Here is a 27,585-nt window from a genome sequence, read left to right as displayed (position 1 = left end):
ACTTTTAAAACTTGTTGAGAGCTAAAACTAGTCTTTGCTGCTGCCTCAAAGAGGAGCAGGGGGGAGAGGAGGGAGACAGGAGAGGCTGATTCAGGAGCACAGACACACTCACAACTATAAATGAACCATAAATAAATAAACAAGTTTCAGTGTTTTTTCATATTGGAAATGGTATGTTATTGGTTATGGCCATGATTTCATGATTATTGAAATGTATACAGTTCTGTTTCATATAGGTGTTCACATAGATCTAGTCTCGTTATTTGCCCCTCAAAATGCACCAGATTGATGCATTTAACTCCAAAATAAAGAAAAAAATCTTACCGGGGGAGCATGCCCCCGGACCCCCTAGGATTTGAGGTCCACCCCCACTTGAAATCACATTCATAGGTTCCTAAATACATTTACCATTTTTTTTTAAATAGTAACCCATGTCCATATGTTTATGTGTGGGTAGTAGATTTAAACTATAGGGCTATCACTATGGGCCCTGCATGTACCTGTTGGGTCTGCTAACAAGGTTGTATTAACCTTTCCGGTACCACCACCCCCCCAAGTATATTTCAGATCCGTGGGAAACACTGACCCCTTTTCTGACGTCAGAAAAATTCAAATAATAATCCGTTGCAGCCCTGTTTTTAGAGATTTGGGTATGGAGGAAAAGAGAGAGGGTTGTGTTTTCTGACACTTGGTGAGTTCCCTGACACACCGGGGACACACATTCATGTATAAAAGATGTACAAAAGTGCATTTTGCATGATAGGTCCCCTTTAAATTGCACACATGAATGCGAACTTTGTGTGGTCATTCTGTAACAGGCTCAATCTCCCTGTGACTTCACACAGATTAAACATATAAGATAGACAAACTGAGGGATGGATAATGTAAAAGCATATTTGATGCGTGCCAGGTATCCCCATTGCCATTATGTGTATGGATAAATGCCTTTATTTACATTTTCTCTAAAGCTGTGAGTCCCTTTTTGTCATGGGGCTGTAAAAATACAGTAACACAGTGTGTCAAAAGAGATGTTAACTTTGTTTAGGACATATAAAGACGGAGAAAGGGACAGTAAAGCAGATGATGATGAAGGAGATGAGGTTTGATACATAAAGCCAGTCTTAATATCTCTAGGACTGTTCATTAGTAAATGTAAGAGACTTTATATTATCTTCTTCTCACAGTGAAAATGACTCCTCGTGTGAAGGTGTGAACTTACCAAGGCCTTTGGGGTTGATTCCACTGCACTCCAGCGGGTTGATGGCCCAGTAGTAGTACTTGAGAGTGTGCATGAGCTGCAGGACGGTGCCCACGCGGCGGATGGTGGTGTAGATGGTGGCGGTGCCGATGAACTCAGAGGACAGGTATGTGTAGAGGGATAGCTGGACCTGGATACACAAACGTCCGGTTACGAAACATCCATTGTACACAAAGGTCACAAGCTAATACAAACTGTCTGACACCTACTGGTGAGTAACAAATTATCCGTGTGTGTTTATGGTGTTCAAACAAAAGGACGTTTTGTGATAGAAGACAGCCACACAGGGGGTTAAAAGGGAATCATCCCTCCAGCTTGAGCACCAATGTTTTCTGCTCTGTGTTTTTTTTTTTACGTTTTCTTTGCCTGGAGCATGAAGTGAAGCATCTGAGGTGCACCGTACGCAGCGCTGACATTTAAGGAGGGCGCTTTCCAATTGTCTCTTCCTTCGCTGCCTCCTTGTGTTCCTTTTCTTCCTCTCTTAATATTCCTCGCGCACAAATCTCAGAGCTCATTACAGTGACCACGACGCTAAGGACGAGCCTTAACGAGCTGGATCTGGTTAAGCGGATGAAATGAGTGGAGTGCCTGACCATACATTATCACAGCTTATCTAAAATGGATTCTTTGAATTACTTTTGTCATAAGCTCATGTGTTTATCTGCTACGATTTACAACAGGTTCAGCAGCACACAATACTTTGGGCTGAAATAGCTCGTATTAAATATTTCTCCATCTCTGAGAGGATTAGGTTTACCAGAAGTGCTTGAAGGCTAAAAAAGGCTCTCTATGTTCTTCAGATGTGATTCATGTATGTAGTGTTTCCTGTCCTGAATATGACCTAGGCTATTCTTGCCAATGATGAAGGTTATAATAATACAATTACAAAGCCCAGCGAGACATGAATAGAACAGCAGAGCAAACACAAGGGAGATATTATTATTTTGTGGGTGTGTTGCTGCTTACTAAATGTATTATGTCTGTATTGTTCTTTCAACATGTCCCTTCTGAATTCTATGTTTACTAGCAGTTCATTGTCATTTCCTTTATTGGCACTCAATTGAAAGTATGAAACCAAAAGGCAATCACGTGTTTTCTTCTGTTACGACTCTTTAGACTAAGGCTGAAATGTGTCAGCTGTGTTCGACTCTGACTTTCAAACCTGCCTTATTCTCCTGAGCTGCAAATGCTCAGTCGCATTTCGTCTGTCTTAACTCCTGCATGCCCCGGATATTGCTGGACCCAGGAGCTAATCGCATCTCAGCGTCAGAGGGAAAAGGAAAAGGAAGTTCTGAGAATAATCGAGGCAGGAGCTGACTGGCCCTACGGGAATGCCAGGAACACTCACATCTAGTTCAGAGTGAGATGGAAAAAAGGGACTACACATTTCTCTCCTGTCCTGGGGTCCTTTCAAATGTCACTTTTCTCTTTGTTTCCGACGTGTTCCTGTTCTTCCCTGCGTGATGTGCCAGCTCCTCCCTCCGTGTCCTGTAACCTCCTTTGTCATATTATTGTAAAGGGCAATGGGCACTGAGGTGTCAGTCCCTCTTCATCTCTGTCTTATATTTCATGCTTGCTTCAACTTGCCTTGTACAAATCCTCCAAAGCACTTATTTTTCTATTTCACACCAAAGGTCTGGTTCTATCAGCCCATTCATTCTCCTATTCATGTCACCCAATGTAATTTGTTGTGCAGCAAGGTCATGAAAACACATACACAGTCAGTAGGTTCACACAAGTAAACAGACCTTGGCAGGAGTGTGTATCCAGATGGCAGCGTTGAAGAGGACATGGTCACAGAGCTGTTTGAGAAGAGGCGCTCCATGAGGTAAACCATCCAGATACTTGGCGAAGGACAAGAACTGTTCAAGGACCGCTCTGGTGATGTGAACCCGTGACGACTGAACAAAAGAAAGGGAATATAAATTGGGATTTAACCGGACTGAATGGTCACTCAAACACCCGTTTTAACTCTTAAAGGGGCCTTTTTTTTTACATGCACAAAAACCTATATCACACACTACAGGAAAGGGAAAACACAAAAAGCATAAGATGGGCCCCTTTAAGTAAAACACACCTTAATGATATGTTTAAGGGCAAGATATTACCAAAAGAGCACCAATGCATATTCTTTAAACTGTTACAAAAAACAAGTGCATCCATACAGAAAAGTTAATGCACATTCGCCATGGTGACAGTTTGATATTTTAGTGACACAAGAGACATACAGAGTGAATGAGAGTGTCAGCACCAGAGGTCGCGTTAACCGAATAGTTTCTATCTATGGCGGATTTTTTTTAACAATGACGGACAAATCTGAAAGCAGTCCGTCATTTTGACAGATTAGAACAAACTCGGAACAGCGCCAAAGTTTCCCCGCAGCGAGGCTCCGGTGTTATGCCGTGTTATGCATGCCCTCCAAAAAGGAAATTATACCGTTTCCAAACCTAACTGTGCCGTACAAATCATTGAAATGTCTGTGAGTTTTGGCTTTACGCTGTGCACGCTCCCGCGACGTGCAGCAGCCATGCATAACGCCGCGCATGTGAACTGTCCCTCCCCCCGTTGATAGTTCACGAGCATGCTCCCCCCCCTCGTCAGAGTTGTGTAAAGGCCGACGGGTAATTCTGGATTTTGACGGAAGTTTTACGATCCTGTCCGTCAAAATGACGGGCAGCGAAAAAATCTAGCGCAACCTCTGGTCAGCACAGACAGAAAACAGGATTAAAGTGATAGATCTTAAGTGAGAATATTTTAGTTAGAATCTACAAATGACAATCTCATTGAATTATATATTATAATCAGGGGTGCACATAACTTTTTTGCCCTGGTTCTCAAAGGAGTACCTGGAGATGTTGCTTGGTGCGCATCCTTAAAATGAAATAAACCGGACCTTTTGAGGGGTACTTGACATTATGAACGGGGGGTGGGGGGGGTGTGCTAGTGAGCACGCAGCAGGGTTACTGTGTGAAGCGCATAAAGCAGACCCTTCACGCAATAGCGAGTGGTAGAGTGAGGGATCGCAGATGCCGTCGTGCTCGTGGACGGATTAAAACAATTAAACCTAAATGGCTCGCGAATTATACTTTGGCGGCCGTTAATATACCTATGGCAAGTAAAGTCTATGTGTGGGAAACCCTGCTATATTACCAGTTCTTATGCAACTCACAAATATCTCTCTCTTCTCTCTTTTCTATCTCTCTCTTCTCTCTCTCTTCTCTCTTTCCTCTCTCTCTCTTCTTTCATCTCTCTTTTCTCTCATCTCTCTTTTCTCTCTCTCTCTCAATGTTGGTGCGCAAATGCGCCTTTTTTCAAATGATCCGGGGGGCGCACCAGTTATGTGCAGCCCTGATTATAATGGTGTTTTTAAATGATTATGTCAGGAGAGGCTGTCAGCACTAAGGGAAACAAATGTAACCGTGGTTACAAAGTGCCTGTGGTGTCTAACAGTCAAAGGTGATAAGCGTTTAATTTACACCAGCAATCTTTCATTTAATTAGCATACTGTGAATTAATTTTATAGCATGAAGATACACGACTAAATTATAACAAAATATTATTAAAAAATAAAGAGTTGTATATTGCATAACAAATGTAAGTGAAATGTGTACAACTAGTAGTTAAAGATATCCAGTTCAATACAACAGTCCTATAACAAACCCTCTGTTCATGAATAATACCACATGTTGTATTTAACTGTATGGTTCATTTGGTGCTTTTGGGCTATATTGCATTACAGAAGGCCTTCTCTTATTGGCTCATTTGACACACATTATTAGAAACTCTTGGCTGTTCCTAAAAGTGTTAAGTGAGCATTTATTTGCTGTTCCAGAGTAAACAGCAAATAAAAAACAGGATTGTAAAGGGAAATGTATGCATTATGAAAACGATGGAATTACCAGCCTTGAGAAACTTAGTTGAGGACATTGTAATATGAAACACAAGACACACTCTTCACTGTTGAGGCCGATTACTGACCTTCTCAAGCAGGTACCCAATCACCAGGAAGCCTTTCCCACCAAGCATTTGCTCCTGCATCGCCACTGAGCTCTTCAACAGCTCCACCAGGAAGGCCAGCAGGGTGGCACTGCAACAAACACAAGGTGCACACACACTTTAGGGAAAAACTGTGTAGAAATCACCCATAGATTTGTAATTGTTCGTATTGGAGTATGAGTTAAACGTCTCCTATTATACTGTTTTTCATCAATATATTATAGGTCTCAGTTATATATACAAAACATGTCTCTGAAGTGTTTGACTCTAAATACCAAACAGATCATTGTAGCATCCCATAATTCCCTCTGTTTCAGCCCTGTTTCAAAAGTGCTCTGTCTGTTACTTTAGATGAAAATAAGGAGCCCCTCCCCACGCCCCTCTGCTCTAGGAGATTCAGCTGATAAGGTGGGGGGGGGGTTACCTTGGTTGGTGATTGGCTAACGGTTACACAACCAAACAAATCTTTTTGACATCATAAAGTGTCCAAAATCGGATCAGCTCATTTTCGGACAAGTTTTTATATAAATAGATCAGGACAAAAAGTGAGCGAATATTTTTCCATGAAACTTTCAGAATATATTTACACAGAGGGGAGGACACATGTTGATGTATTAAAAGAACATGAAAAAGTAGATTTTGTATAATAGGTGACCTTTAAGATGCAAGAAAACCCGCTCCATGTTTGCTTCACCTCTCCCCATACCCACAATCCCCTTCTCCATCATTTATTTTTAATAGGAAGGTGTTTTTTCCCGTTTGTTATTGTTATCCCCCTGATGATAGTTGATAAATGCTCTCGGATGCAGCTAACATGATGTGGAGATGCGGCCTGATATGTAACTGCATTAAGCCTCACATGATGGAGGGGAATCAAGGCAATCTCGGAGCGAGAAAAACACTCCAACTTTCTCAAAGCGGCTCAACGCTCCAGGGAAAACAACAAAACTCTACTTTCTTTCACACGTACATGCCCTGCTCTCTACTTTCAATTATGTATAGCTTGCGGCATAATTGCAATTTTGCTCCTTCAGATAGAACACAATTCTCACACGTATAAAACTTGTCTTTATCTAATTTCTCTCATAGTCTCTGTTCTCGGTTGTTACAGGGTCTATTCCGGGATCAGCGTCAGTACACTTTGCACAAAAAATTGTGTTTTAGCTTATTTACTGTACTAGAAATGATTTGTATTGTCTTCATCACTGCACGTTTTGCAGCCGCTGATTTTCGTTGTTTTTTTTAGAACACCACTCACCAGACTGTGGTGTCCACACTGCAGTCATTGAGCTGTTTGTAGTCCAGCTGAGCGAAGAGAGGGAACAGCACCTGGATACCTCCTATAGAGTGGATGGCACTGTGGATGGAGTGGGTAACAATGGCCTTCACATCCTGTGGGAGGGAAATAGACTGTTAGGGCTCTCAAAGACTATACTGTATGTGCACAGACACAGATACAATCACTCACTGCCAATAAAACATAACTCATATCCGACTTACAGTTGAACATCTACAGTAGGTCTCATACACAGCATTACGTCATTACCAAACTTCGTTTTGCCACTGTCTTGACCTGCTGTACAGTGTGTAGTATACAGTAGGGCCATGGGAGGCTCTGAGATGTTTGATAAGGGAAATAGCAATACCAACCAAAAGTAAGATCATTATTGGAGTTGATCTTAAACCTCAAAACTCAGTAACCCTGAACACGTTTAAAGCTCTGGTGACATCTATTGAATCAAGGTTATCCGTGTGCAAATGTTTATACTGATCTTTTGATGTTATTCAAATGGCTTTTGAAAGGAATTGCTGAAGCTCTGTGTTGCTGATATTATTGGCATGGTCTCCTTGTCAAATAGGTCTTTGAACTCAATAGGATAAACCTGGTTAAATAAAGTGTGAATAGCCCTGATTTATAGTGGATGTACAGAGCTATCCTTCTTCTTTTCACTTTTCATAAGTCTTCTATTTGAAATGTAATCCATGATGCGATAGTGCAATGAAAACATTATTATGGATTTCAAAAATAACTTTTTACATGTTTTTGTTGATTCAATAATAATAACTTTGATTTAGCTGCAAATGGCATCTGTTTGAATCAAGGAACCAAGTGGAATGTGCGACCTTTATTATAACTGAAATAACTAGCCACCAAAATACTCAATTGGTGCCTGAATGACTGGTGCAATTTATTTTTCACTAAAGAAGAATCAGCAATCAGCCTTGAAAAAATAATATTGGAAAAAGATGTTTCTTGAATACAACTACAAGTAATATCTACAAAAGAGAAAGTTGAATAAAAGGCAAAGACTCTACGCTAAAATGTTGAGCATTAAAACATTGGTATTTACTGCAGGGTACGGTGGCATATTTAATCTTTTACATTTCTATTTAACTGATGTTCTTCTGTAGAAAGCACCACATCTTTTTCAAGCAGGATGAAAACTGCAGATTTCTCCTTAATACAATTGAGGCGAGTGTGAGTCAGCCTGTGACAAACTGGGCTGATAATCAGACTGAACTGACATTTAATTTCACATCAATCATTCATATTTGAATAGGCTGATGATTGAGAGGTGAATCAGAGCTCTGTAACCAGGCAAGTGATGAGCAGCCACTCAGAGGAGCCCAGCAGACTGACCTGTAGCATGAGAGCGTGCGGGGAGTGGACGAAGATGGAGGCGTTTTCCCTCGGCGACGACTCCAGGCAGAGCTGCGCGTCCGTCGCCTTGGCGTTGTAGGTGAAGGAGATGGAGTTGGCCAGCTTGCCATCGTACAACACCTGCTTGTGGTGCTCGGCCAGGTGGATGTCACTCTCCGACTTGAACTTGAAGGTGCTCTGCAATGATGGAGAGAGAAGAGGTTGTGTGAGAAAAACTTTAAAAACAAGGAGACAAATGACTTGTCCAAAGACGAGGGAAGTGTGTGTCTGTGTAAACAACACAGCATTACAGTAGCTTAATGAACACAGCGCTAACACAGGCACTAATTCAATTAGCTCAGAATAAGAGATGGAAAGGGCCGGATGTCTGAGAGAGAGGCGACTTGATCTCCAAATGTCTAACAAAATAATACATGAGAGTACACAGACAGACACATGTGCTATTCAATTTCATAACAAGTAACAATTGTAGCTTTTTTCAACTTGTTTCCAATGATATCTTAAAGGTTTTTTCATGGACTATTTCCATTCCTTGTCATTTTCATACTTGAGAGGATTCTTGTACTGACCAGCAACAGACTGACACATCTGTGGAAACTTCTTGTCTTACTTAAAAGAAAAACATATTGTGTAGGCAGTGTAGGATGCTTTTAGTGTGTTCAGAGTTCTGGGGGTCCATACTGTATGTCCTGAAGCTGGCTGATACACACATGGAGCCCCGCCAATGAGAGGCCAGCTATTTGCTCCGTAACCCTTCGCATCAGCTCCAGGAAAGGGCCCCCTTGGAGCACCTGCGTCCCATGATGCCTTGCTCAGCCTGACTGCACAGGAAAGCCCCGGGCTGCTCACAGACCTGCAGGCCCGGCGTGTTCTGAACCTTTCATCTCAGGTCTGCTGTCGAACATGAGCACTGAGCTGTTTTATCCACCGTGCAGCACAACACTGAAGCAAAGAGTGTAGCGTACAATGGAGACGTCTAAAGAAAACAGCCCCTCCACAGCGTAACATCCTCATCGTGGTGCAGGAGCTGAATACGGCTTCAAACCCCTAATGTTTTACTGCCTTCCCATTATCGCATCAATTGTAAAACAAACTTATAACTATAATCTAAATCTGAAGCATTATTTACGAGAGTAATTTCAACATAACAGGGCAGAGCAGCAATATGATCTTATTTGAGATCATATTTCTTTTGTGAAATACAAGAGCTGATGTTAAAAATGTATAGTAAACAAACGTGGGAAAATGCTCATTCATTTAAATAACCTAGAAAACTGCCGCCAAGTGCAAGGATAATCAAACACAAATAAATTGCTCTACGGTTTATTTGTGAAGGTTAGTGGGCCCTCCGCACAAAGAAAACACTGAATAGCCTGAATGTGAAATGAATACACTTATTAAGATGCACATTTTCTGCTGTGTAAGCCCATTGATTGTGGTGAATTTATGAAGTGTGTGTACTTGTGTATACTGTGTGTAAAGATGTGGCTGCGGAAATGTGAGCATGTATTTGTGATACCGCGCTAAGCGACCGTATCTGAATGTGTAGCCAAGGAGGAGCTTTGCTGACTCCGTGAAGTATTAAGAAATGTACAAAGGCATTCAGCAGGCGACATAAAAGCATGCAAGTGAGAAAAGTGCAAATGTAACAAATGTAAATCTGTACACAACACGCTTAAAAACAAGTGTGTCCCTGACCGATTTGGACAAACACACGCAGAGGAATAAAGTAACAATTCAACATTTGTCACACACCTGACAGCTGCAGTTACGACCCTGGCCTTCAGTGATAACACCACACCCACACACACATGCTCACACACTTCTACTCGATGTACTGTAGCTCAGCCTTGGACTGCGAAGTGGTGTCTCCAAAGAAGTAACATGTATTTTTGCAAATGATGGAGGTTAGAGCCACCAGAGATAAGTTGGGTATCATTCAAACATTTTCAAGATAGAATGCATTACAGATTTGTAGCTTTGATTATTGGTACTGATACCAAACAGCCATGCAATAACTTAATATATGATATCAAATTGATTAATGAATAGATAAAACCTATTAAGGATAGTTATCCCTATTTTGTGCCGAGGACTCAAGTCATTCATTACCAAACTGAGCCCCATAAAAAACATCTTTAGGCAACAATCCTTTGAACATTTATTAAAATGCACTAAACGAGAGTATTTTCAATAATGGCATTATAAAACCTGAGGAATACACACAGGCGATACACAATGCAGGTGTCCAGATAAGAGTCACACGGTCCATTAATTACGTTATGGCCAGATCGCTGGCAGTACACCGCTATGAGGACATCTGGACTCCTGAGGAAGAGTGCAACCAGCGACACACTGAACAACACGAGAGAGAAGACATTAACAGAACACACACACACACACAAAACCCAGAAACATTCCTTTGACCATAGCAGAAAGCAAGGTGTTATAGTGCACCTTCTTCTGTCATTAGGAGGGCGTGGTGGTGCTGAGCTGCACCCACGTACAGACATTCAGTACACACAGCGCGTCGGCCATCATGAGCCGCATCAGGCGAGAAGACCTTGAACACCCTCACATTGCTGAAGGCTTGTTTAGCAGAGCGAGCAGAGTGTCTGTCTGCTTTTTGCTCCTCATTACTGAACAGTCCCACTGACACTGGATGAGACCAAGAGGCTACACACAGCTACACACACAGACACACACAGCGTGCATTGATACAGTTCTCCTCAACGATTGGCAATGCTCCAGCAGCAACTTGTCATATGTACTCCTCAGTGTGAAGTCCTAAGAACAAGGTAGGCTTATATTCGCATTAAGACAGGAAACTGTGTTACACAATTCCCACTGGTGCTCTACTTTATCTGGCCGAGAAACCCGTCGTTACAATAGCAGCTCAGATGGCCGTGCCTTTGAAACAAGTGAGCCGTTTAATGGTCTGTTCTGGGCATCTGAGAAGCCCATTCTGCGCCACGCGGAGAGGCAATCATTTCCCTGATCAGCCGGAGGAAGCCGTGGGCTGTGACAGAGCGAGGAATCAGTATTCATGGCCGAGAAACAGCAAACCCAAAGAATGCGATCATTAGGAAGAGCAAGAGAGGACTCTAGTCTGTGACTTCTGATGTGAGAGAGCCTCTGCCACATGTTCTCTGCATGTTGTCAATGTGTTTCTCCAGCGGTGTCACATCATCATGTGATGGTGAATTAAAGCGCTCTTATGTTAAAATACCAGCAGATGTTCACACACATCAGCAGCACCAAATATCCCTGCGCAGTATCTCGGTGCTAGAATGTTGACAGTTTTAGACACCTTCATAAGCAAGTCTGCTAAAACAAGAAGCTGACAGCTGGCAAGGTGATGCGACATCGTAGCTGTCTCCGAACGCCAGGCCACAAGGCAGAGATGGTGATTTATAAAGCCATCAGTGTTCAAGGGCCAACTTTGTAAAGCCTGATTTGAATCATTTTTGTACGACAGGAACTCAAAGTACTTGGTCTTGACTGACTTTGACGGCAAATCCACCCTCGCGTGCTTCCAAACTGCAAATTCCATACATCAATTTGTGATTTCGCAGGAAGTAATGCGCAGGGAATAAAACAAGTATTCAGATCCTTCACTAAGGTAAAACTACTTAAACTACAGTTTGAAATGCTCCACAGTATTATCGCTCTATAAGAGAGACCATAAGATGTGAAATATACATTTTATACATTAACTGACAACAAAACCCTCAACCTAAAGGCAAGGGCGGTGATTTATAAAGCCATCAGTGTTCAAGATACAACTTTGTAAAGCCTGTTTTGAATATTTTTTGTACGACAGGAACTCAAAGTTCTCTGTCTTGACTGACCTTGAAGGCAAATCCACCCTCGCGTTCTTCCAAAGACCTATTTGTGATGCTGCAGGAAGTGTTTCGCAGGGATAAAGAAAATGTTCAGATCCTTCACTAAGGTAAAAGTACTTTAACTACAGTTTTAAAATGCTCCACAGTATTAATGCTCCATAAGAGAGACCATAAGATGTGAAATCTACGTTTTATCCATTAACTGACAACACATCCCTCAACCTACCAACCAGAAAGACGTCCAGGCATCAACACGCAGCCTATTGTCTGCGATTGACTAAGAATGATTGATGGCCTCTCAACTACATCTCGCTGGCAATGTGAGCAGGGAAAGACAGCATTTAGTAACATTGACCATGGAATCCTCAAGTTGCCTGGATATTCTTCCTGCCAAATGGCGCATGACATTGATGCACAGTGCAGCGTAGAGGGAACATGCAGCACGGCGGGGGATAAGGCAGGAAGTGGCCTCACCTTGTATCCTGGGCCAAGTTGATGAATGGCAAAGATCTGAGCTGGGTTGAGAGCTTCACTGAATACGTAAATGGCTCCCAGCTGACCACAAAACACCCTGTTAGCGTCCGCTGTCTCTGAAGAGCCCAGGAAACACTTGTCGTAACTCTGGAAAAAAAAAGTGAAACACAAGAAAACATTAGCTATGACATCAAGCATTTCTAACTCTGAGAGGTATCTAGTAAAGAGGGTTTGGATCTCATCATTTATACATTTGTGTTGTAATTTTGGTTACAAAAACAAACCCTGATAGCATCTTTAACTTGTGTACTGTGGATGTATTTGTCTTATGATTCTTGTCTCTCTTCTCTTGGTCGCCCTCTCTCTCTACTCTCTCTCTTCTCTTGATCGCACTGAACAGAAACGCTCTTTAGCTCAAGGTCAGACAATTTCTTACAGAGAATAACACCGGCCCTTGCTAATTGCAGCAATGTCAAGAGCCAACCGTGAAGGAGGTGTAATAAAGGCTCTGCTGCCACTGAGAGGTCGGGTATCTGTCCCCTGCTGAATGGAAAAGTTTGGAGTTTGGGGCGAGGTGGGCTGGAACGCAGCCCAAGGGCACCTCTGCACCAGCTGACGCCTGCAGAGGGCACCACTCAAATGTTTGCCAATATCACATTAGGAGGTGAGAGAGGAGCCAGAGTAATACCAGATTTAAGAGGCCATTCCAGATGTCTTTTTGGGGTAAAACTTCTGTTAGCAACATCTGATTTACAGAAAATATGTTTTATCAAAGCTCAATCACATTTTTTATTTAAAGGGGCCCTATTATGCTCATTTTCAGGTTTCATAATTGTATTGTATTTTGTGCCTTTCCTGTGATATGTTTACGTCCTGGATCAAAAAGGTCTTTATTTGTCCTTCTGTGCTGCAGCATCTCTTTTCACCCTCTGTCTGAAACCAGAGTGTGGCATTTTAGCCTTTGCAGACCATTTACATGCACAAAAACCTGTATAACACAGTAAAGTAACATAATAGGGCCCCTTTAATTCTCCCCCAGTTCATATGGCAACAAACTGCCTCTGCTTTAAGCCAACATCTTACATCATTGGTGTTGACGTGCCAGGCCATATCGCCGTAGGAGACCAGTTGACCGTTGACATAGCAACGGATCTCAGAGTTCCTCCAGCGGTTGTAGATGTGGACGATGCTGATCATGTACCACTGGAAATAGAACAACACATTAGGAGAGAAACCAGAGTCTTGTTTTTCATCATGTTTTTGATGTCAAAAGTGCTGTATTTTAATCTGTCAATTTAGTTTAAATGTTATCCTAATGAATGTCTCCACCATAGCAGGTGACTGATGTTGCCGCCATACAGTTTTATATGTGTTGCTTTTGTGTCATATTTCACACGTTGCACTGTTGGTGGCCAAATCCAATATATTGACTAGACGGCTTTAATGTGTTGTTTGCACCTTTGCTCTTATAAATCAATAAACACAGACTTTTGGGAACACATTATTGGTATTGCCTGGTACAGTGCAATGACTCATTTCCGATTGTGTTTAGCACTTGTGTGTTTGTGTCAAGATGTCTGGCTCTGGCAATACTGAGAATGTTTCAGCTTTAGCTCTCTATAAAGGGTTAGCCAACATTGGAGGTTTATAACATGTTAACTTCATTGATTCGCCAGAACTCTCTTCCAAAGCTTTCCCTTTGCTCTCATTAAAGCAGCATTCAAATAGTTTTGATTAGAAATCTTCCCTGGTGACAATAGACAGGGAAGAGGAGGGAAGATCAAAAAGAGAGAAGCTAACATGTTTTTGCTGGTACATGCATTGCTTAGAAGTGGACAACACTACACTTGCACTCACACACACACAAATGATAACATGCACAGGGCGGTCCAAATGATGTGAGACATGGGGACTTATGAATTGATATAATGGAACCACTGGGAACTTTGTTAGGCAGTGCAGCAATTCTACTGGCTCAGCATATACTGCAGACGGCCATCTCATCAAGTGAATGTGTGTGTGTGTGCAGAGCGGTAGCAGAATGCTGACAGGGCGGCAGAGTGGCAGTGTGCAGGTCTTAATTGACAGACCTTATCTACACTCATCAACACTCCTGGTGAGAGCGCGGCAGATAGAAGAAGAGAGCAGCAGCACACTTTGATGCCGTCTCATCCAACAAGTGGCACAAGGTTACCAGAGTCTGTGCAGAATAAAACACATTAACTGAGTGGTTTGGTTTGTGTGTTTTTCTTACCTTGCGAGGCTGGAAATCGTATTTCACACAGTGCTGAAAGCCTTTTCCTTTTGACTTCAACGACGTCACGATGAGACAGTTTCCCACAAAGTGAGCAGAGTAACCTATTCCTTTACTGGTGCGAAAACTGCAAAACAAATCAGACACTCAATTCCGTTTGTTATCGATAAAAGACGGGTTGAAAAACATGACTTTCAGTTCAAAACTAAGGGCTCGAAATCAAAGTGATGTTGGCTCTTCTTAATGAATGGTCGAACGGTTTCATTACATTGGAGTGAACATGAATGACTTGACACTTTTGAATGGATGGTACAAAAAAAATTAAGCAAACACTTTGTTGATTTGTCAGACCAGTTGTTTTGTAAATAATATTTTTGTTTCAGCAAGCTATCACTAGCAAAAGGTGAACTACATCAAAAGGAAGTTAACCATCTTTTCACAGATAAAACTGTTACAAAAGAAAATCCTGCCAAAAAAAAACACAAGTATCGCACCTTTCACACTCACAGAACACATGTTTAAGCAAACACAAGTCATAACAAGGCAGATGTTGAAGGGTTTTCTTTGCAGCAGCACAAGGGGTCCCAGATCACAGGTTTGCGGAGAAACACAACTAATCCTCTTCCCTCTATTTCCCCCCCATATTGTTTCTCTCCCCGCACTGGTAAACTCCACGTATGTAAAGCAGTCTGGCAGCTAAGCTTCTTCACAAAAACAACAAGGCACATTTGAGTTAAAAAAAAAAAGGGGCCCAGAAGGATCACACACATAGCGGAGTCAGAGAGCAGATATAAATCCCTCTTGAGAGAATCCCTGGTGCACGTTAGAGAGCATGTAGTGTGTTATCGCGGCCTTCATGCAGCCGTGGAGACGCCATACTGTAAGACAGGCGGCTGGAGGAGCAGCTGCATCTGGGGGGAGGATGATAAGACCTGGGCTCTCGTTCCACACTTACCATGACAACTTGACAAACGGTTACTAGGGCAACATGATTACATCCTGACATTCTCCATGATCAGAGCTCATCCCCGCAATGGTATCGGGGAGAATATACGGATGTATGTCATACATGCTGTAGACTAGCAGCTTCCCGCTTGTTAAGCAAAACCCTTTCTGTTCATAATGAATTAAAGTTTGACCGTGAGAAGGGAGGGGGGAGTAAAGGGAGGACGGTGCTTTGCGTCACAGAGTGCAGAGGTAGAGGGACAAAGCCAAGAAGCAGAATAAAGGAGTTTAATTAAATAAAAGGCCAAAGCTAAATAAAGCCTCATAGTGGTTACACCGCTTACTTCGAGGTCCAGAGCTGCACGACTAACAGAGGCGTCCTCCAAGCAGTGCACTTATAATGGAGTGTCTTGACATTTAAAGTTATACTGTAATTCATTATCTGTTTTTCTATTAACTTCCTGTACGTCTTATTCACTCTAATGAGTTAAATGTTTATCATGTGTCAGTAAGGGAACTAGCTCAACAAATAATAGTTCAAAATCATTGTTAATGTGATTATTAAATATTTAGCACTATCTCGCAGTTGTACATTTTGCTGTTCCTATTACAAATCATGAAACCAATCAGTGACAATACCACGGGGCGGACTGGGACAAAAAATCAGCCCGGGCATCTCGACCGGCCCACTTCGGTACCAGTAGTAAATTGTCAACGGGGGGGGGGTGCCAGTCCGCCACTGCCTGGACAGCACCTACGTATTAAATCACCTGTTCTGTAAAGTGCTGAAAGCTAAAGTTGGAGATTATTCAGCCAGAGCAAAAGTCTGAAGTCCATTACGTGCTTTTTCTTACTGTGTTTAAGTACAGTGCACTCACCCTCAACCTGCGTCACTCATGCTTACTTCACTTAGTTTCTTCTTACTTTAACCAGAATGCCTTTTGACATTCAGTAGAAACCGGGCCGAACTTGCTTTCATCAGCAGCGTGCTTCTCTTGGCTTGGATCAATAGTGATGGCGGGGGCAAAGAAGGCAGCTTGTACGGTCAACAAGAAGTACAATTCTTACACAACCAGGAAAAATACTTTAAGCATTGAGGGCTGCTGTCGGTAGAAAAGCTGGTATTACTGCATCTTTTTCTGCTCTGCGGAAGCGCTGGAAATGTCTAAAGAGAAAAAAAACCTTATTCTGTGATCCTGAAGGACAGACACAAAAACCTGATGTTTACCCATTGATGTCTTTGATTCCTCTGAAACAGCACTGGCAAAAATATCAACGTGATGTTATGGGGTCAGCAAGACAGGCAAAGAATAAAAAATCGATGGTAGATGGAAAATCTCCGACAGTTGCGAAGCACTGAAGAGAGTCTTTTTTTCCCTTAATGCTTTTATTCCACGTACAGATGAAGGATTTTTACGATGAAATAGACCGAATGGATGGTGCTATACTTACCAATAGAGGTACGGTTTGTCTTTATCCACGTTGATGTTGTTGAGTGGATCCTGCCTGAACCAAGTGTTGATAGTGAATCCGTTCTGGTAAGGCCATTTGGCTATTGGCGGCAAAGCTATGGCCTGGACACACACACACACACACACACACACACACACACACACACACACACACACACACACACACACACACACACACACACACACACACACACACACACACACACACACACACACACACACACACACACACACACACATCAGATCAGATCTTGCCAATGTTTAGAGCAATCAATACACCTATCAGTCAGTCATCACCTCTTGCACTGCTGGAGAAAAGTGCCAATTAAGATGTGCTGACTAACTGCCATGAAAATTGCCATGAAGGAGTCTTCAGCAACAAGGGTGCACAAAGATACATTTGCCTAATTGCTTTATAATACCGCTCCAGTGTGTGTGTGTGTGTGTGTGTGTGTGTGTGTGTGTGTGTGTGTGTGTGTGTGTGTGTGTGTGTGTGTGTGTGTGTGTGTGTGTGTGTGTGTGTGTGTGTGTGTGTGTGTGTGCGTGCGCGTGCGCATGCGTGCGTGCGTGACGAAGATTGGTGATGCAGCCTTCGTCAATTATACTCCAAAGCTAAGGAACTAAATATCTATAGACATCCGGGAAGCTTTCTCGGTGGCAGACTTTAAAAGAAAGCTCAAAACATATCTGTTCACTTTACGCTGCACGTTCTTTGTCACCTGATTTTGTGTTGTTATTATTATTATTATTATTATTATTGTTATTATTATCATTCCATCGTTGCCATTATTTCGATTTGTTATCTCAATGTGAATTTGCACTATCCTCCTCCTTTTATTGTCATGAATTGTAATCTATATATTTCTATGTCTGTTCGATGCTCTTTTTATGTGTATTTGTATGTATTTTACTGGTAACTGTATTCTATGTGGTGTACATTTTCTGTGACTATCTGTTAATTGTCTACTGTAAAGCACCTTGGAGTGCAATTGTTGAAAGAAAGGTGCTTTAGAAATAAAGCTTATTATTTGATTATATTATTGTTATTATATTGGTCAGACTCACCGCTGCACTGCGTCCTGGAAAGTTGAAGAAGGTATCAGGACCGTGTCTCTGAGGCATCTGGTTCAACACTGACAAGAGCTTGATAGCATGTCTTGGCTGGGGAAGAGGAAAGGAGGGGAGAGGAGAGGAAAGGAGGAGAGAGGAGAGGAGAGGAGAGGAAAGGAGAGGAGAGGAGAGGAGAGGAGATGAGAGGAGAGGAGAGGAGAGGAGAGGAGAGGAGAGGAGAGGAGAGGAGAGGAGAGAAAAATAGGAAGAGAAACAGAGACGGTCTTATTATTTATAATCTGCAGAGCATCAGCCTCTTTTTAAAGAAAACAACAGAAAACATGGAGTGACATCACATCTCTACCACAACCCCAGTGGATCAATAACTCCTCAATCACCTCCGCCCTCCTCCTCCTCCTCCTCCTCCGACAACACCTCGTCAATACCATGGCAAACCTCAATCGATCTGTCTCGAGAGGGGGGCGCTGGGGGAGGAGGAATTGGAAAAGACTGGGAAATTGGAGCGAGGTGTACGGGCTGATTGTAGTTATCAGAAAGAGAAGGTGGAGAGAGAGGGCTGGAGGGATGGATGAGGGTCTCGCCATGGATCCCTGATCAGTGAACAGTGAGGTTGTCCCGGAGCCTCGGTACAGGGGACATTAACGAGAAGGGACGACGGCGTATTGACTTGTGCACACCAGCAACTGCTAAGGTGTACACCTCGCTAACCCTACAAATGAGCAGGGTAGCTTTAGCCTCTCAGAACCATCCCATGTGTCTGTTTCAAAACATCAACTAAACCCAGCGGCTGACGGCAGGGCCAATCAGCAAGCAGCAGGGAGCGGTAAAGATAAGTGGCACTGTGAGTGGAATTTAAACTAAGAACTCCCGATGCACGACTCTTGAACATATCGCTTAATGATGTAGCTCAAAATGTACAATAAACAAGAACCAGGAACAACAAGACCTTTTTTAACTCCAAAGAATTCGGATAATTCTTCAATTAAAAGCGGAATATAAATATTGAATAATGTTTGGGTCCTTTTTATACATATGGGGGTATTTTGAGTGTAATTTCAGAGGAACTACAAGAGAAAATAAAAAGGTTTATTAAATATTGCCCGTGCATTGTGAGTTAAAGGGTGTGCGGATAATACACAGGCAGAGAGTGAATATGTGTCTGCTGATAACATGTCAACCTTCCCAAAGGGGTTCACCTGGAGGGAACAATACAGATTGTATCTTCACAGCTGATTAAGTCGCCATTGTTTTTTCATCGTGGCTCAAAAATTAACTAACTCAAACCTTTGTTGCATTAATTAAGCTGATTACGAGAATACAAAAAATGCTACACGTGATCTTAATTGCCCTTGTCTTGTCATACACTCGAAATTCACTCCAAACAGACACACACACAGATACACAACCATCTCCTATTAGTCTAGTCCATTAGAAGAACCATCTATTCAGTCACATCCAGACTAATGGCATACAAACAAGCTCATGCTGCATAATTGGGTATAAAATAAATGTAACTTTTAATTGTAGACCGCTGGCAAACCAGAAAATGTAATTGGTTATTTTTTTTGCAGCATTCTCTTGATTTAAAAACAGTTAAAGCCTAAATAGTAAAATAACATAATTATCAGAAAATGTGAAAGAAATGTCCAGAATGAATCTGTGAAGTGAAATGTTGCTTTTGCTTTTACTTTAAAATATGGTATTGTGTTATTATATAGCTTGTGAATCCGATCATGAATACCAGCACTGGTTTAGTTAACTGACCAGGAACATCAAGAACTTCAAAGAGTTTTATAAATGATTCTGATGCCATTAGAGCCACGTCGGGGGTTTGCAGCTTCCTCTCACATTGGAGTGGAAGGACTTCAAATATTGTATAGCATTTCTATTTAAATGTATGTGCAGCAGTGGCGAACCGTCAGGGCCTTCAAGGTATTCAGAGAATACCCTGGAACACTCAACAAAACAAACAAAAAATCGATTTAATTATGTAAATAAAATGTATATAAAATGAATAAATGAGAATGGTATCTGTGTTGTTGATCTGTAATAGTACAGTGTTACGTTGATTTGTTTGTCCTTCTCGGACCATGCACTACGCATTTCAGTGGTTTCGTGTTAGAAGAGAAAGCAACCAATCAGATCTTGTTCTGGGTCTCTGGGTAGAATATCCTTCAACCAAGGTATTCTACATCCTTGATAGGATGCCCTGGCCGTTGCTCTGAATGAGAGCGTACGTTTGGACTGACAGTTTGATCAACCAATCATATATTGATTTGTAGCCAATGGGCGTGTTCTTTCAGAGTTCCTCTCGGTTCCAGGGTATTCTAGAAGGCCCGCTAGTTAACTGGCTCGAGACAGAGGATCTAGATGAATGCGACGAAGCAATTCATGCCGTTTTATTGTTTTTAACGTTGAAATGACAAGTGCAACAGATGAAGATGAAGTTGTTGCGGAATTGTTGTGAGTACCCTTTTCAAGACGACAATTCAGTGAAAAGACAGACATTATAATGCCGTGGAGGGGGGGGTGTCTACAGAAGGTCCAGTTGTGATAGACACGGTTCCCCACTGATGTACAATATATATGCGTGTATACATCCCAACATATAATAATGATGATGTTGTATTGGTGTTTATTTTGCCAAGATATTCCTGATGCCATACTGATAGAAAAAAAAACTGTGATACATGCTAAAAACTTGTTCAGTTGTCCAACCACTTACCCAGATGCCATTGTCTCCCCTCAGCATGCTGAAGAGCAGCTTCAGCTCCTTCACTGTGATGCTGTAACTGGCCATGACTCCCAGCATGTCCACCAGGAGGTCTGAGAAACACACAGAGGCACAAAGTTAGCGCAAGAGCAGAACAACAACACGTGTGTGTTTGCTGGTCAGCCCTCTTATAAAATAAAGAAAGCATGTTAATGAGACTCTGTTTGTATACGGTGAGTGATAAGCCTTAATCAGCACGGTCAAAACTTCAAATGAGGTCACAGTACTCAAACAACCTTGAATTACGAGTTGCTGTGCACCTTGAATGTGTATATATTGATCTTAATACATCAGGTGCAGTAATACAGGGCCGAACACTGAGAAACTGTGACAAGTACTGTCGGCTACTCGCTGCAAACAAGGAACCATGTAATACTTAAAGGATGAGTCAGCAAATCTGGAGAAAGAGTATTGATATAAGTGACAGGCTCGCGGTGTGTACAAGAGGCTTGTTAACAAAAGCTGAATCATAAAAACTGCATGAATAAACTCCGAGATACATATAGAGTAGTTTTAAATAAATGAATCTTATGGAAAACAACATCTTAAACCGACTAGGACAACATGTTGTATGTTCTATTTTCTTCTTTTAAATGTTTAAAAGGGAATTGTCTGACATGTTGGGAAATATGCTTATTTTGCAGAGTACGGAAATAGGATCAAAACCTTTCTTTAGTTTTACGCCATATATATGGAGGTACACCACCAGACCATTGACTAAGCTTAGTGAAAGTAGTGGAATCAAAGGGAAACATCTACCTCTATCATCTTAAAAATATACCTACTGTCCCAGCATCTTTTTAAAGTACACAGACTTCAAATCTAAAATATTTCTTGTCTGGCTGTTTCCCTGCTTCTAGTATTTATGAAAGCTAACCTCCTGCTAGCTCTAGCTTCATATTAAGTAATACAACTCTTGCCAATAAAGCAAATGAGTGTATTGCCCAAGATGTATTTGGTCATAACATTGAGAAAACATGGTTTCAACAATATTTCTCCTGAATATTTAAGCAGATAATAAAAAAAATGTAATTGTGTTTAAAGATAATAGTTTAGTCAGAATGACCTTCTTGCCTCATTGCCTTTCACTCCACACACATCAGCAGCAGATCAGTGTGGATATGGCAGAGGTTCTCAGGCTGCGGCCCCACGAGGACGAAAACGGCTAAACGCATAGGATTAACGCAAACGCAATCGCAAACGGCTTCCGTCCACATGCAATAATTATCCGGATAGTGTCTGCCCACACGAGACCGCTCCGTTTAGCTCCAACCGCTGGAGAAGCTGCAGTACATATGCAGGAGCCTCTACGTGGCGCTGTAACTTCCTCCACAAAAGCAGCGAAGAAGCATGGTTGTCATGGTTGCCCTTCTGTTTATTCTCCGCGGTGGGGGCCGAGGAAACCGGGCAGAGTTTTTCGCCAGTCAGCGTGTATTAAAGTTGAAATCTTCCGGACAAAATTATAAAAGTGCCGGTCAAAGGTCTTCTTTGTTATTTATTGAGCTTTAAAACAAATGAATAACGACTCTATATAATATAATGATAAAATACACGGAGCCTCTCTTTTTCCTCCCTCTCTTCGGACAGCGCCAGTGTCTGTCTCATGCAGCAGCTGATCCAGTAATCAGTGACCCGGCCGACTGTAAAAATAAATATATTTATAACTAGTTTAGGGAGTTTGAGAGGTAATTAAAATAGCTAAGGGTGATGATCTGACTTGAAGTGTGTGTTTTGCTGCAGAGGGAGGAGCTGCAGGTGAGCAGAGCTGCGTGTCTCCGTCCTGTCAGATTAGACTTCACTCGCGAGAGAAAGATAAATAATCTGAATTCAGGGTGCAGTTTACTTTGACGTGGGGGTGAGCAGCAGAGGTGGGGAGAGGCGGGGCTATTGCCTCATCATTATTGCTGTAGATGTTGCACAAACAACTGTAGCATGGTCAATAGCGTCCGGAGCACGATAGCAACTCTGCGATCCGCCATTGTTGTTGTTGTTGGTGGCGAAACACTTCAGCACTGGCGCGGGGTAAGCGGAGGTGAGCAGAAGAGGTGGGGAGAGGCGGGGCTATTGCGCAATCACTATCAGTGCGCAATGTCCGTATAGGGCGCACACACGGAGCTGTTTGACCCCCCAGAGAGTGGCGTATGCATTTCTATCCACCTTGGGACCCGTTGTCGTTTCCTCAGTCGTTTAGTGCCATATTCGGTCGTCCTCGTGTGGCCGAACGGTCTATATGACACTAAACAGTAACGCAAACGACCGAATTCGTCCTCGTGGGGCCGCAGCCTCAGAGTGAGGCAATCTGCTTACAAAGGCTCTACTTTCCCATTAAGCCTGCTAGATATGAATAGACTTCCCATAATATTTCATTACCCAGAGCCCAGCGATTGGGAATAAAGCAGAAGGCTCGCTGGCTGACGTGTTATGAGAGGGAACGCAATACACAATGTCCTAGATTCAAAACCCCTACGGTGTGTTTTTGGTACGATCAATCCATGTAGGTCATTTGAAACAGTCTGTGAAAAGTGTTCAACTCACGGTTGAGAATGGGGATATTTGAGAATTGTCATTAAATTGAGTTAAGTGGCTCTGCTGTGAGGAGCAGTAATAAGTCATAGAAGTTATAAAGCACATTATCCTGCGGTGGTAGGGAGGACAAAGAGGACACTAAGGGGGGGGGGAAGGGGGTGAAACGCACTCCCAGGCATCATTAAGGGTTGGTCAAGGTCAATATGATCATGTAAAGAGACGGCAGTGAATGTGCTGTTTAGCAATCAAGCCCTCTGTAAAGAGCACACACATAAACATGCTGAGGCCATTACTTCTGCACAACGAGCGGGTTGTTATGGATGACTGACTGCGGGGAAAACACACACACACACACACACACACACACACACACACACACACACACAAGTTCTGTTATAAAGACATTTTCAGAAATGTGTTTCAACTTTTGGTTCTAAACTTTAGGAAAGACTGTTTCTTGTTTACAAGGATACAAGTACAATTCTTATTCGACAGTACAGTTCTGCAGAAAGACAGAGATCATTATTTTTCGTCCAGAAGCAGCTTCAGCTTCATCCTAAGTTTTCGACGTGGCTCTCACTCTTGTTTCTCTTTGGGTATTAGAGTTTGTTTCCACCTAGACACACAACCCAGTGTTTCCCACAGATCTGAAATATACTTGGGGGGGTGGTGGTACCGGGGGGGGGGGGGGTGACGTGCCTTTGTGACGTGCATTAACATTAACCTCTCTGTTAGTCGCTTGTTAGCAGACCCTTCACGCGATGGCAGAGGGAACAGGGGTTAAGGATAAGTGGGAAAAGCTGAATTAAACAAAAACTTTACAAATGTTTGTCATAGTACTCGCATAACAAAAACATGCTTTGCAGGCTATCTTGCAAAACATTGATCAAGTTGTATTTCTAATTAAAAGGTCTTATATTCAGCATTAAATAATATTTAAAGAGTATTTAACTAACATTGAACTGATGGTAAAAAACTAACAAAGCTGCCTCTCAATATAAATGCGTTCGTCTTAAAGCTTGGCAGTTATGCATGTCATCATCACTTTTCATGTTTCAGGGAAAAATATTATAATCATAATCGTTTAACCCCTTAAAGAGCCTGTGACAGCCTCCCAACAACTGTTGTGCAATGAAATATTGGGCTACTAGTAATCTCGAACCGTCAGTTTAAAAAAGAAAAAGCGATACCGTTCCGATAAATATCAATAATTTCGAACATCGCGGGGAAATTCCTTCGACTCATTTTGAGTTGGGGGAAGCCGGAAGTGACGTCAATGCGGGAACGCTTCACTGCGCGGCGAGAGAGCCAAACACGGACAAAGTGTGTTGTCATGCGTAGAAATGGTGAATTACTGAGTCTAGGCACGTTAATAACGTTTTAATGAAGTTGACTACAGTATGTTCATATTTGTCAGTGCTTTCATGTCAATTCGGCGACATAAACATAAATGATCGTGGTGAAGATGATGATTAAATTAGGATTAAAAATCGGTAGTGAGAGCTGCTGGATTCCTCCCGTAGGATGTGATATAAAAACAAATCGATTATTTTTGTAGTTGTAAACTCAAGTGGATGAAACTACATTTATTAGTGCTTTCATGTCAATGCGGCGAACATATGATGCATTAAATGATCGTGAGGATGATGATTTAAAAATCGTTTGTTTGAGCCGGTCTGCATTTCCTGATGAGAAAACAAACCGATGCTTTTTGTAGTTGTAGTACACCAACATGGATTAAACGTGTGTTTTTTTTACCACAATGTTGGGGAAATTAATGGATAAAATGCACGGATTATTATTATTCCCACTCCGATCGGGACACTAGGTCCACCGTTTCCCCGCAGCGAGGCCCCCCCCCCCCCCCGTTGACAGTTTATGTGGGCTGGGCTGGGTGCAGTGGCGGACTGGCCATGGGGACGAATCCCGATGGGCCGGTACCGAAGTGGGCCGGTCGGATAAGTCACTAGCACATCTCCCACTACTCCCGTTGACAATTTACTAGCGGTACCGAAGTGGGCCGGTCGAGAGTCCCGGGATGATTTTTAGTCCCAGTCCACCACTGGCTACATGACCGTATTATCGCCCATATTGACGCACCTCATTCCTAAACTTCTAACAGATCAAACATAAACCGATCCTTCAGCCTCATGAGCTCTCAGACACGTTCAAAAGTAAACTGTCATCGCTGTCTGAGCTTGCTGCTGTGTGCACCGTCGTGCGTCTACATGCAGAAGCTGGGATCCTGGACGGTGCAGCTGGAGCGCTGTGCCCGCAATGACGTCACACATCATTTGGCGGGACTTGAAGAATCCCCGAGAAGATCCAGAAAATGGTCAACATTGAAGGCAGATTAAGGGTTATCAAAGTACGAATATCCAAAATCAGTTCAGTAACGGTTTTCAAGGGGACAATATTTACTCAAATTGATGGGTTTGGATGATGGGGGAAACTCGTGTCACAGGGTCTTTAGGTTGGGTCCAAAATAAGGACTTGTTTTAGTATAATATGTATCAAAATGGGAATTATTATAATGTCTTGTTTTGTTGTGTACACATTTACCATATCAGTGTAATGACACTAGGAAAACTTAGTGATATTGTCATATTATTGTAACATGTATGTCTTTATGTATGTGCGCCGTTGCTTCACCTGCGATCATGTCGTCCACGGAGCTCATCTTGAGCAGCACCTGCTGGATGAGGCCCACCTCGGTGCTGGTCTGCAGGTTGCGCACGCTCTTGCGGAGGATGGCGGTGAACATGCTCCAGATCTCCGCCTGGCACGTCACCTCGCAGTGGGACAGCAGCTCCACCATGCAGCCGATGCTCTCCGCCTCCTGGATGATGAAGTTCATCTCCAGGTCAAACTCCCCGCCCACCAGCTGGAAGAGGGTGAGGAGAGAGGGAGAAGGGGGAGCAGGAAGAAGACAGGTAGGGGGAGGAGGTACATGTTTTGGGAAGAAAGGAGGACAGTGGAAGTGCAAAGGAAGGGAATTGGGGGGGTGGGGAAGGAGAGAGAGGAGACAAAAAAGAGAGGATGATTTAGTGAACTATTTAACCTTTTTTTCTGTGGGAGAGGTGAGCCTGGCGTCGGATGGATGCTGATTGTTGTTCGGAAAGCATTTCTGCTCTGTGTTCTCCACTCTACTATCCCTCTGAAAAATACAGCAGGCATACAAATGGTCCCCTCGACTGCATCAGCCACACACGTATCCATATGAACACACACTGATGTATACACGTTTCCCTCTCCCTCCTCTCAGATAGCAGTAGTCAGAAGACATCCTACTTCCAATCAAAGTGAAAATGTCCTGTCTCTTAATGGCTACAATTACTTAGAGAGTAGACCATATCACACACACACACACACACACACACACACACACACACACACACACACACACACACACACACACACACACACACACACTACATAAACACAGGCAAACCCCCACGCAGTTCATTCTCAGCATACTACACTTTCCAGGAAATGGTAGCCATGGCAACCAACACGCCATGAGACCACCATTGAGGTTATTAAATCAGATGGAACAGAAACGTGCAATAGGTTAGGAGAAGAAAGCTGACAAAAGAAATAAAGTCACCAACCAGACGGTGACTCTGGTCTTTGCACTCGAGAGAGAATGAGACTAATGGAAGATAAAAGTCCAGAGAGGGGGTTTAACATTGGGATGAAAATAAAGTAACAGCCCCCCGCTATCTGACGATCACAAGAACATTTGCCGTGTTGGTGACAGCTAATGACAGAGTGAGGGTAAAATGAAATCTGAATCAAAGGGTTAATTCTTCATACTTTTCTCTGTGTGCGGTTAATATTCATCCTTCAAACAAACAGATACACATCTAACTAGTGCTGGGAATCCAATATTATTGTCTGAGCACTCTCATTACTTCAATAGAAATAGACTGATTTTCATTACTTCCTATCTTAACGTCTAAATGGTTTCTGCATCCTGTGGGATGAAGTCAAATGAGAGGCTGTGTCAATGTGTACCATGGCTGTAATATAATTGTAATATGGATGTCAAATTGATGCAATAATGTTGTTGCATGGGGATAAAAACAAAGGTGAAATATGGGTTTAATATTGATGTATTATGATAAGTGTAATAATGCTGTAACATTGATGTTATGTGTGTGTCATATGCATGTACTAATAGTGTCATAATGGTGTAATATGGGTGCAACATAGATTGGTTTAATATTATATATAATGTATACCCTAACCGTGCAATGTATCTCATGAGCTACAGAGTGTAAGCTTTAAAAATAACAATCGTATTATA

At 42.4% G+C, this 27,585-nt stretch overlaps 1 protein-coding gene across 20 annotated transcripts in view; it reads right to left on the bottom strand.

The window, feature by feature from the left end:
• nbeaa (neurobeachin a) overlaps window positions 1-27,585 on the bottom strand; it is a 97,984-nt gene that overhangs the window by 42,381 nt on the left and 28,018 nt on the right. For all 20 annotated transcript variants that reach the window (XM_034099022.1, XM_034099028.1, XM_034099030.1 and 17 more), the window contains exons 2-13: window positions 25,929-26,160; window positions 20,703-20,803; window positions 17,972-18,067; window positions 16,887-17,008; window positions 14,490-14,616; window positions 13,319-13,438; window positions 12,236-12,382; window positions 7,896-8,093; window positions 6,513-6,646; window positions 5,237-5,345; window positions 3,007-3,159; window positions 1,220-1,388 (exon numbers count right to left, since the gene is read on the bottom strand). In XM_034099022.1, coding sequence (XP_033954913.1) covers window positions 1,220-1,388; window positions 3,007-3,159; window positions 5,237-5,345; window positions 6,513-6,646; window positions 7,896-8,093; window positions 12,236-12,382; window positions 13,319-13,438; window positions 14,490-14,616; window positions 16,887-17,008; window positions 17,972-18,067; window positions 20,703-20,803; window positions 25,929-26,160 — 1,708 coding nt within the window. The remainder of the gene's footprint in view (window positions 1-1,219; window positions 1,389-3,006; window positions 3,160-5,236; window positions 5,346-6,512; window positions 6,647-7,895; window positions 8,094-12,235; window positions 12,383-13,318; window positions 13,439-14,489; window positions 14,617-16,886; window positions 17,009-17,971; window positions 18,068-20,702; window positions 20,804-25,928; window positions 26,161-27,585) is intronic.

The sequence above is a fragment of the Pseudochaenichthys georgianus genome, chromosome 14 (genome assembly GCF_902827115.2).
Source record: "Pseudochaenichthys georgianus chromosome 14, fPseGeo1.2, whole genome shotgun sequence".
In the NCBI taxonomy this organism is placed as follows: domain Eukaryota; kingdom Metazoa; phylum Chordata; class Actinopteri; order Perciformes; family Channichthyidae; genus Pseudochaenichthys; species Pseudochaenichthys georgianus.
Note: the sequence above shows the minus strand (reverse complement) of the source record. Positions and strands in the feature narration are given on the sequence as shown.